This window comes from Drosophila novamexicana, unplaced genomic scaffold (assembly GCF_003285875.2).
Source record: "Drosophila novamexicana strain 15010-1031.04,08,12 unplaced genomic scaffold, DnovRS2.1 tig00000387-arrow-pilon, whole genome shotgun sequence".
Classification (NCBI taxonomy): domain Eukaryota; kingdom Metazoa; phylum Arthropoda; class Insecta; order Diptera; family Drosophilidae; genus Drosophila; species Drosophila novamexicana.
In genome coordinates this window covers 4,080,698-4,092,252 of record NW_020824800.1, presented here as the reverse complement: position 1 = coordinate 4,092,252, position 11,555 = coordinate 4,080,698, and the positions used below count along the sequence as shown (strand labels likewise).

At 46.9% G+C, this 11,555-nt stretch overlaps 1 protein-coding gene across 1 annotated transcript; it reads left to right on the top strand.

The window, feature by feature from the left end:
- The first annotated feature begins 1,907 nt into the window (after positions 1-1,907).
- LOC115759731 (CD109 antigen) lies at positions 1,908-11,507 on the top strand. Its single transcript, XM_030700750.1, has 7 exons — positions 1,908-2,048; positions 4,424-5,283; positions 5,927-9,692; positions 9,758-9,951; positions 10,017-10,191; positions 10,263-10,368; positions 10,439-11,507. The coding sequence occupies exons 2-7, from the start codon at positions 4,445-4,447 to the stop codon at positions 10,624-10,626; spliced, it is 5,268 nt and encodes a 1,755-aa protein (XP_030556610.1). The 5' UTR covers positions 1,908-2,048; positions 4,424-4,444; the 3' UTR covers positions 10,627-11,507.
- The last annotated feature ends 48 nt before the right edge of the window (positions 11,508-11,555 follow it).

The window sequence follows — 11,555 nt, the reverse complement described above, 5'->3', positions numbered from 1 at the left end:
CAATTCACGCGCCGCCTACACACAAACACACACAAAACAGCGACCGCATTGACTTCACGCTCAGCTCTAAAGTTAACACAAATGACTTTATAGTGTGCGTGCGGGTATGTGTACGTGTCAGGCTGGATGACGTGATTGCCTCTCAGAGCCCGCATATGATTAAAACGGAAAACAAGATAAAACTCGTTGGAGCAAAGGAGCAGCGCGTATTCTGCTTGTTGTTGATGATACGAGGCGTTCGCCGAAGCAGGCAATGTTGGGGGCGGCAAAGGCAGCAAAATACGCATGACACTCCTTGCCGCTGCCGCACACACACACACACACACACACGCATACAAGCAAAAGCACGCGACACACAGACACGAGGTCACTCACACACACACACACACACATACACATAGTACGAGCAGCCGCGCGTCCCCTGGCTGTCTTCACTCAATAGCAATTATTAGTTGATTTTTCCCAGCGACATCGGGCACAAATATTAATTTGTGCGCCCAGAGGAGTCAATATACTCAACAATTTCAAGTCACGAGATGGAAACACAGACACACAGACACACACACACACACACACACACACACACATACTTGTATATCTAAATCGCATGTGTATGCGAGAAATGGCAAACGATGAGTATATTGAGCGCAAATATAGTAACGGGATTTTTGCTAGCTGCTCCCTCTTTTCTCCCATTTCTTTTTTGTTTCTTCTTCTTTTTAGCCGCGATGACGACAGCGTGCGCGACGGTAGCAAAAGCAGCAGCGGCGGCGCCTTCGCCTTGCGCTTTTCAATAACATTTACATTTACACTTTGTACTATTTATGTAATAGTTTTTTTTTTTCAAATGCTGGCGAATTTCATGTAGCCAATTGCAAACCGCTGCATTGCACCTGGCACGTATTTTCACCAAATTATGTATAATTCACTTTTTCGTTGGTTGTTTTTTTTTTTTTTTTTTGCAGCTGGGTTTTCATTCTTTTTTGTTTTACTACCAGCACTCTACACACACACACATGCAAACGAGGCACGCACAAAAAACACACGCACACACAACACACTACGCGACACACTCAATGACGAAATTCTTCGGAGAGCGTTGACAACTCTAGGTTCTAGCTCAGGCTCCTCCGCTTTCAAGTATATGTGTCTGTGTGTGCGTGCCTGCGTTTGCATGTGTGTGTGCGAGAATTCTGCTGCTGCTGCTGCTGCCTTTCGTCATAATTTTTGCGTTGGCATAGAATTTTAACTTTGCACGTGCTCACCGCACATTACTGTACACAAATTTGATTATTATTGCAATCGCACTTGTTTTAGCTGCATTATTATGAACTCTTTTGGAATTTACCTAGCACACAAAACACAAAAATTCGATTTTTTCCTCGCTGATATTTTCACGCGAATGACCTTACATCACACGCATACAATACACACACACACACGCGCAATTGAAATTGTGGGCATTTATTGCCTGTCCAAGTTTGGTCGCACATTTTGCCCTTTTAAAAATACCAAAAAAAAGTAAGTAGCTCTGGGAAACTATTGTTAACCAACACTGGTTCAGTTCATCGATAACTAGACCGTTTCCGACTGTTATTCAGGCGAGTTCATAGAAAGATTGACCGTTATCAATTCAATTTCAACTGTTCTTCAATTTTTTAGAATGTAGTTTTGCAAATTTACAGCATAAGCTCTAATATCATGTATAAGGGTCGTATCAAGTCAATATATCAATATATGAACCATAACTTTTTCGTTAGCTTAAGAAGAGATTAAATTAATCGAACGTTTTTCAAGATCGATATATCGAGACCACTATCGGTGTGGATAGCATGCGATAGTTAGGGGTGTGGTGCGATAACTTCATTTAGTTTCTAATTGCACGTCACTAACATAAGTCATCGCGTTGCGGGTTCGTGTGTGAGTGCGCTGTTGGTTTTGTGTTTCATTTATTTAAGTTAAAAGTTATATTTTTGTGTTGCTTCTGTTATTACAAATAATGCGCTCGATTTGCTGCACAGCGTGAGCACACAACTTGCATTATACAGGTGAGTGAAGCTCTGATATTACAATGCCTGACGATGGCGACCCGCCCAAAATGTTTGCCTCAAATACCTGCGCTACTGCTTGCGTTGTTATTATGCTGCTGCTGCTGCTGCTTCTGCTGTTGTTGTTGTTGGTGCTGCTCGCACATGGGCGTTGACCAAAAACCGAAAACCCAAAGCGCCAGCTCTGCAGTATTCGACTAGTTCATTTTATGCAGCACATCATAAGCATCTAAAACTAATAAAATGCGCACTTCTGTGTTAAAATGGCCGCAGGCTTCTTTCTGCGAAAAAAAGGAACGCAACGTCTGCCGCCAGCCACCTGCTGCCCAATTGGAAATTTGAGGCGCACTCAAATTTCAGAGCCCCTGTTTTTTTGGTTTTTGCATATTGGTGTGTGCCCAGCTCCTGCAAGCATTTCAATTGCACTTTTGCCCTGCCTTTAGGCATGGTTTTACACTAATTAATGCCACTTTACATGTGTGGCCACATGTGCATGTGTGTGTGTGTGTGCAGCAGCAGCAAAAGGGTGGATTACACTGTCCGTTGCTCTTGCAGCAGCGTTGAGCTGAATTATTATTGTCGAGTTAGGTTCTTTTTTTTCTCTCGTTGTGTTTGTTTTTCACATCGGCCAGCGACTTCTGCTGCTTCACTGCGCAGACAACACACACACACACATGCATGCATACACAAACAGACAGGTAACCGACACTATCTTCTGTGTTGCGTGTTCTGTTATTTAGTTCGTTACCGGCAACTGCCTTTCAAATGTTCTCCCTCTCTTTTTTTGGTCTCTGTCAGGCTTTTGGCCGAGGGTCAAGTGCGCCTTGTCTGCTGCTTACCTAATTGTCCTTGCTTCTCACCTTTTCTCGCCTGTTTTTTTATGGTTGCCTAAAATTGTCTTCTCATTTTTTACCTAGGGCATTGTCCTTTTTTTTTTCGGGGCGGGGGTATTTTATGATCGTGATAAGCTGCTTTTCTTCTTATTATGCGCGTCACTTCGTCACTGTCAAAAATTGAGTGCTGTTAAATTTGCAGCTTTCGGCGGCCGCCATTTTTCTAGTTTCATAGAACTTTTTGCTGTGAGCTGCAGGCATTATGAATAAATCTAACGGAACTGGCAACACTGCTGCGCCTATGTTTTAGTATTAATGAACAAGATGGCAACTCTCTCCCCGCGAATTGCACAATTTCCTTTTAAAATTTTGTGATCACACTTGCTAGTTTAGTTTTTAGGCTTCCTTTCATTAGGGTGCTTTATCGGCTTGTTTGTTTGATTTCTGAAACTTATTCTTGGGGATTTATGCCAACAAGCACGCATACTTAAGTGGGCCAGTCTGCACTATGTCTCAGAATGTGTCGTAAATTATAGAGGCTTCGGTTTTTTTTTTAGGCGTTGGCCAACTGTCGCCTTAAAACGCTTTGGCACATATCCCATATCAAAGACTAATTGCGCGCCCACTTGAATGACATTTAACTTAAAATTTGACATAATTTTAATGCCGCATGTTGTGTGGTAGTGTGTGAGTCTAGTCAGCCGCCCAAATCCATGCCGGCTGTAAATTTAGCGCGTAGCTACATAGCTCCTGCTAGTGGGGCTGCTAAAAATATCCATGCAGCGCCCTCAATTTATACCCTTGCTAGAGGGTATTCGCAGTGCATTAGGGCTCTAGAGTTGGGCACGTGTCGTGTTTGCTTTTGTGAAAAGACGAATTGAGCTCGTTTTGTGTTTCCAGAACTTGACCAAAAGAAGCTAGCAAACAATTATAAGTTTCATACGAAAATAATGTTTTAAATATTTACCAACCTCCATGTCGTGCAACCATGCGAAAATGCGAAATGCTCCCTTCTCTAAGCTATAAAGATAAACTGTAAACTTACAGCTGTTTAACAGGACCTGCAAATGTTTGTAACAGCGTGTCAGAAATGTTAAAAAATATTGGATTTAACATGATTAAATGATAATTAGTTTAACAGCACGTAGAAATGTTAGTAACAGCGCGTGACAAATGTTAACAAATATTGGATTTAACATGATTATGTTTGTATGTTACTCCCTGTTATTCTGTTTTTTTTTCCTTATGTGTCTTACGTTTGCTGGGCTATTGTAGAGTATTGTCGTGTCGGTGTTGACTGCCTTGGCCTGCGTTGTCTTGCCATGTTAGTGGTTGCTGTTTTGGTTGCCTGCACAGCACGCGGAAAGCATTCGAGCAGATTAAACAAGAGCCTGTAGTAGAACACGCACGGCGAACAACAGAAAGCAGTCGCAGCTATTTATACATAGTGTATATATACAGTCGGGATAGTTGTTAATTGATGCACTCACTTTACGCACTGATTGATTGGGTTCAACTTGTTTTTTTTGTTCTCCCTTGCAGCGCAGCATTCACAATCTGAGGATGCAACGCTTGTGGCACATGCTGCACGCGTTGCTCTTGCTGCATTTGGTGGCGGCACAAAACGATGGCAGCTTTTACAACGTGCAACCACAGCAACAACTGCAGCCCCAACAGCCGCTGCAGCAGCCACAGCCCACATCGGCATACGACAACAATCCGCTGTACGGAACGAATCTCAATCCCAACTTGAATCCAAATCTCAACAATCCGAATCCAAATCCAAGTCCGAGCTATGGCTACAACGAGCTGGGCGGCGCTCAGGATGATTATAACAAGCGTCTGGGCAGCAGCTTTGGCGACGATGAGCCCAGTTTGCAGCTGGGCAAAACCTCGTACAATGTTAAGGCCAGCTTTCTGGAGACGCTGCACAATCGGGAGCCGACCTATTTTATTGTCGCCTCACGCATGGTGCGGCCCGGCCTCATCTATCAGGTATCCGTATCCATACTGCAGGCCAAATATCCGATCACGGTGCACGCGAGCATCTCGTGCGATGGCGTTCAGATCAGCGGCGACTCCAAGGACGTCAAGGAGGGCGTGCCGGAGACTTTGCTCATGCGCATACCGCCGACCAGTGTTACCGGGGATTACAAACTGCGCGTGGAGGGCTTCTATCAGGATGTCTTTGGCGGCATCGCGTTTCTCAATGAGACCCGGCTGGACTTTTCGCAGCGCTCGATGACCATCTTTGTGCAGACCGACAAGCCGCTCTATATGCAGAGCGAGACGGTCCGCTTCCGCACCATTCCCATCACCACCGAACTGAAGGGTTTCGATAATGCCATCGATGTCTATATGCTGGATCCCAATAAACACATTCTCAAGCGTTGGCTGTCCCGGTAAGTTGGAGTTGCAGCAGATTAAAGCCTGTATCCATTTCAAATAGTTTTAAGAACATCGATTAATTAGATGTTATCGATAATTATCGATTGCCTCTACTTTTGTGAGTAGCTCAACAAACTGTTAAAACTGGCAACTTACATTTTTGGCACGCAGCTTCTCGTATAACACACACAGCTGACAGCCATATCGATAAATGTTCACAAATCGATAAATATCGATATCGATAGCCCCCGCGCGTAGATATGACCTGAGATTATAAGAGCTAGAAATACATCTGTCAATTATTGACATCCAATCCTGTTTTCAAAAATCGATAAATATCGATAACTATCTCTTACATTTCAAGGAAGATGTTATTGAATCGAATGTATGTTGGATATTCCATATCACAGCCTTCCAAATCGATAAATATTGAAAAAAGATCTATATCGAGATAACTGAGACTATCGATAAATATCGATAACTATATGTTAATTTTCAAGCGAGGTGTTAGGGTCATCAAAAATAGATTTGAGGACAGGTTCTCGTATAAGTATACTCAGCCACTCTTCTACTTCTGGGTATAAGGTATCTTGGAGTCGAACCTCTTTTCCTGTTTCATGCTTAGCTAACGACTTCACTAACAACTTTACTCCATAGGCAATCGAATCTGGGTTCCGTCTCGCTGGAATACAAGCTGTCGGATCAGCCAACGTTTGGAGAATGGACGATACGCGTGATTGCCCAGGGTCAGCAGGAGGAGAGCCACTTCAGCGTCGAGGAATACTATCAGACGCGCTTCGAAGTCAACGTCACGATGCCGGCGTACTTCTTCACCACCGATCCGTATATCTACGGCCGGGTGATGGCGAACTTTACGAGCGGCCTGCCCGTGCGCGGCAATCTGACGCTGAAGGCGACAATCCGGCCCATTGGCTACTTCAGCAATCAGGTGTTGAACGAGAAGTTCCGTTTGGGTCGTTCGCCGCTGGAGCAAATGAATTTGTATAACGAACGCTGGCGCTACAATAATCCCAGCCAGAATCCGCAGCAGCAATACAATGGACCGCCGCAGCTGCCACAGGACGGCGGCGATCTCTCGCAGGATCTGCTCTATCGCAATCAGTATGTGGTCGAGCGCAACTATCAGTTCGAGGAGGAGTGGCCCTTCTGGGTGCGCAAGCCCGAAGTGCTGGACAGCTATGATTCCTGGACGAGCAGCTATCGCAACACGTTGCCCTATTTGCGCTACTTCAACGGCACCTTCGACTTTAAGTGGCCGCTGCGCGAGCTGGAGCTGCTCGTGCCCAACATGGCCAACATGGAGGTGCTCATTACGGCCACAGTCGGCGAGAAGTTCTACGATGAGATCATCAGCGGCTATGCCGTGGCCCGTGTCTACAATTCCAGTTTGCGTGTGGCCTTTCTGGGCGAATCGCCGCAGGTCTTCAAGCCCGCGATGCCCTTTACCACGTACCTGGTCGTGGAATATCACGACGGTTCACCCATCAATCCGAATCTACTGCGCCAGGGCCTCATGGAGGTCAGCGGCTTTGTGGAGAGCCGCAATGGCGGCCGCCGCGATTGGCCCGCCCAGCGGCTGCACATGTCCCAGCAGAGCGACGGCGTCTGGGAGCTCAAAATCGATATACGCAACGATCTGCAGCTGGACGAGCGTCCGCAGTCCCGCGAATTTCTCAACGGCATACAGAATATGCGTTTGCAGGCTGTGTTTGCGGATCCGCGCGGTGAACGCGTTCAAACCGAGCTGCTGCTCGTCTCGCACTATTCGCCGCGCAATCAGCACATCAAGATCACGACCAGCACGGAGCAGCCGGTGGTCGGCGAGTACATCATCTTTCACATACGCACCAACTTCTATCTGGAGGAGTTCAACTATCTGATCATGTCCAAGGGCGTCATATTGATCAATGACCGCGAGACCATCATCGAGGGCATACGCACCATTGCCGTGGTCCTGAGCGCCGAGATGGCGCCCGTGGCCACCTTGGTCGTGTGGAAGATCACCCAACAGGGTCAAGTGGTGGCCGATTCTCTCACGTTCCCCGTCAATGGCATATCACGTAACAATTTCACGGTGTACATCAATAATCGCAAGGCGCGCACTGGCGAAAAGGTCGAGGTGGCCATCTTCGGTGAGCCCGGCTCCTATGTGGGCCTCTCCGGTATCGACAGCGCCTTCTACACCATGCAGGCGGGCAACGAGCTGACCTACGCCAAGATCATTACCAAAATGTCCAATTTCGATGAGCAAACGAACGGCACGTACAAACACATTTGGTACTCGCATGAGGGCAATCCCGACGAGCTGGTCTACTTTCCCGCCTCGTCCTTCGGCATCGATGCCAATCGCACGTTCGAATACAGCGGCCTGATTGTGTTCACGGACGGCTTTGTGCCGCGTCGCCAGGACAACTGCAATCGCACGCTCGGCTATGGCGAATGCCTGAGCGGACGCTGCTATCGGGTGGAGAAGCGCTGCGATGGACTCTTCGACTGCGAGGATGGCACGGATGAGATCGGCTGTCATGTGCGCAACGATACGGAACTCTTGAATTATCGCAAATATCGCTTCAATCGCGTGCTGCGGCATTACGAGAACGTTTGGCTGTGGAAGGATGTGAATATCGGACCGCACGGTCGTTATATATTCAATGTCGATGTGCCGGATCGTCCCGCCTATTGGATGGTCAGCGCGTTCAGTGTCAGCCCCTCCAAGGGCTTCGGCATGCTCAATCGCGCCTTGGAGTACGTCGGCGTCCAGCCGTTCTTTATCAATGTGGAAATGCCGTCCGTTTGCCGACAGGGCGAGCAGGTGGGCATCCGTGTCACCGTGTTCAACTACATGACGACGCCCATTGAGGCGATAGTCGTGCTGCACGGCAGTCCCAACTATAAGTTCGTGCATGTGGAAGAGGACGGCATTGTGCGCAGTTACAATCCGCGCACCAGCTTCGGTGAGCATCAGTTCTTCATCTATCTGGACGCGCAGGGCACCACGGTGGTCTATGTGCCGGTGGTGCCGCAGCGTCTGGGCGAGATCGAGGTGACGCTGCACGTGGCCACGCTGCTGGGCACGGACACCGTCACCCGCACCCTCCATGTCGAGTCGGACGGCCTGCCGCAGTACAGGCATCAGTCGGTGCTGCTGGATTTATCCAATCGCGCCTATGTGCTGGAGTATATGCATGTCAATATCACACAGACACCGGAGATACCCTACCAGGTGGATCGTTATTTTGTGTACGGCTCGAATCGGGCACGCATCTCCGTCGTGGGCGATGTGGTCGGTCCGATATTCCCGACAATGCCCGTCAACGCGAGCTCGCTGTTGTATCTGCCCATGGAGTCGGCGGAGCAGAACGCCTTCAGCTTTGCCGCCAATCTGTATACGATCATGTACATGCGTCTGATCAATCAGCGCAATAAGACGCTGGAGAAGAACGCCTTCTACCACATGAACATTGGCTATCAGCGACAGTTGAGCTTTATGCGCGCCGACGGCAGCTTCTCGCTCTTCCGCTCCGACTGGAACAATTCGGCGTCCTCGGTCTGGCTGACCAGCTACTGTCTGCGCATCTTCCAGGAGGCCTCGTTCTACGAGTGGGAGAACTTCATTTGGATCGACGCCACCATCATTGAGAAGAACATGCGCTGGCTGCTGCAGCATCAGACACCTGAGGGCGCCTTCTACGAGGTCACATGGCTGCCGGATCGTAAAATCAATCGCACCAATTTCGCCAGCTACACGAGCTTACGCAATCGCAATATAACACTGACCTCGCATGTGCTCATCACGCTGGCCACGGTCAAGGATCTGTCCGGCACGCTGGGCTCGCGTGTGGCGCTGGCGACGCAACGTGCCGTCGCCTGGATCGAGCGCAATATGCAGTTCCTGAAGGATACGCCGGAACCGTATGACGTGGCCATCACGGCATATGCCCTCCAGCTCTGCAATTCGCCCATTGCGGAGCATGTCTTTAGCATATTGCGCAAGCATGCACGCACCATTGGCGACTTTATGTATTGGGGCAATCAGGAGCTGCCGCAACCGCCGCGCAAACTGGAGAACCAGAAATGGTTCTCCCTGCCCCGACTGCCCTACGAATACGATTCGCTGAACATCGAGACGACCGCCTATGCTCTGTTGGTTTATGTGGCGCGTCGCGAATTCTTTGTGGATCCCATTGTGCGTTGGCTAAACGCACAGCGTCTGAATGATGGCGGGTGGGCGTCCACGCAGGATACGAGCGCCGCATTGCGTGCTCTGGTCGAGTATACGGTGCGTTCGCGCATTCGTGAGGTCTCCTCGCTGAGCGTCGAGATTGAGGCATCCTCGCAGGGCGGCAAGACACAGGAGCTGCACATCGATGACACCAACTTGGCCAGGCTGCAGAGCATCGAGGTGAGCTGTACAAAAGCTAGTATGGGAATATTTACCATATTCATTTTTAATTATCTTTTTCACAGATACCTGATGCTTGGGGCACCATCAAGGTGCAGGCGAAGGGCGCCGGCTATGCCATACTCCAAATGCACGTGCAGTACAATGTCGATATTGAAAAGTTCCAAACGAAGCCGCCGGTGCCAGCGTTCGGATTGCACACAAAGGCCATATTCCATGGCAGGAATCAGTCGCATATCTCCTACGTGGCATGCCAAAAGTAAGTGCTTTCCCGCCCCATTCGATAGCTGCTCCATACTAATCGCTCCCTTTTCCCCCTTGCAGCTGGGTGAACTTGCAGGAATCGGAGCGTTCGGGCATGGCTGTGCTGGATGTGGCCATACCCACGGGCTACTGGATACAGCAGCAAAAACTGGACACCTATGTGCTGAGCAACCGGGTGCGCAATTTGCGACGTGCACGCTACCTGGAACGCAAGATTGTCTTCTACTTTGATTATGTAAGTGCAAAAGTGGAAGTCTTAGCTAAATGCTGTAAATACTCACAAATGTTTTGTCTGCTCGCGTACAGCTGGATCAGGAGGACATTTGCGTCAACTTCACCATAGAGCGCTGGTATCCAGTGGCCAACATGTCACGGTATCTGCCCGTGCGCATCTACGACTACTATGCGCCCGGTAATTAACAATCCTCATCCTCATTCTAAACGGCATTTTCTAATCGCTTTTCCTGTTTCTTCTCCAACAGAGCGCTTCAACGAGTCCATTTTCGATGCACTGCCCACATATCTGCTGAACATATGCGAGGTGTGCGGCAGCTCGCAGTGTCCATACTGTTCCATCTATAACATGGGCTGGCGTGCATCCATGTCCTTCTCCCTGTTGTTCTTTAGCGTATTTATTTATTTGATGCGCAGTCGCTTATTAGCCTATTAGTTTCTGTTTTCTTTTGTTTATTATTTTAACATTCCGTCCAGAGGTTTTCTTTTTTATTTTGTGTTCAATGACTAAATTTATATTATTATTATTATTTTGTAAACGGCGTTTAATCGTAATCTCAAAATATGTACAAAAAAAAGAGCAAAAAAAATTCGCATCCAATTGGACTAATTAGTTTTGAAGTACGCAAACCATTAACATTATATATATATACATACATGTAGCAATTTAGTCTTTAGCGTTCAGTTATACATTATAATATATATAATATGTATTTTCCCCCTCGGAGACCAGGAACAGAGCCTTGAACCTGTTTGCCTTAATTTCAACTGGGCGCTAAAAGTGCCGCCTTATACGAGAAATGTAACAAGAATATGTGTCTTTTTAAATATCACAAATTGCCTTTATTAGATTTTAGAAATCGATAGTGAATATCTATATATACATATATATATGAGCTTTTCTTTTTGGATACTGCATGCATATCAATTTTGGAAATTTTTTAATAAAACATAATGATTATGATTAGCGTTGAAAGCGACCGTCCAATACGATATAAGTTTTAAATGATGCAACAAACACAAAAACGAAATAATTAATAAGCAAATGAAACCAATCAATACCAAATTTAAGCAAGTTTTATACGTATTTGTATTTTTTGACAAGAACTGTTTAAATATTGATTTTTGTATATTTAAATACAAACTACAAAGAATAGCCATGTACCAACTAGCTAACGAATCTTAAAATCAAGTATTCCGTCCCTACTTTATGGTAAGAGAATGAAATGAATCTAAAAAGTGAAATAAATGTAATTTACGTTTTCTATCTAACGGAAAAAAACTCAAATAAATGAAATTAACGAAATATTTGAACTATGAATTTCAACATGGCGAAAAAAAACGTGTGGTCACACTGGTGTGGGG

Bases quoted from the DNA above. Each gene is read 5' to 3' on its own strand.
- LOC115759731 (XM_030700750.1), top strand. From the start codon at position 4,445: ATGCAACGCTTGTGGCACATGCTGCACGCGTTGCTCTTGCTGCATTTG. The intron at 9,693-9,757 runs GTGAGCTGTACA...TCTTTTTCACAG, and splicing joins CCAGGCTGCAGAGCATCGAG to ATACCTGATGCTTGGGGCAC. The intron at 9,952-10,016 runs GTAAGTGCTTTC...TCCCCCTTGCAG, and splicing joins TCCTACGTGGCATGCCAAAA to CTGGGTGAACTTGCAGGAAT.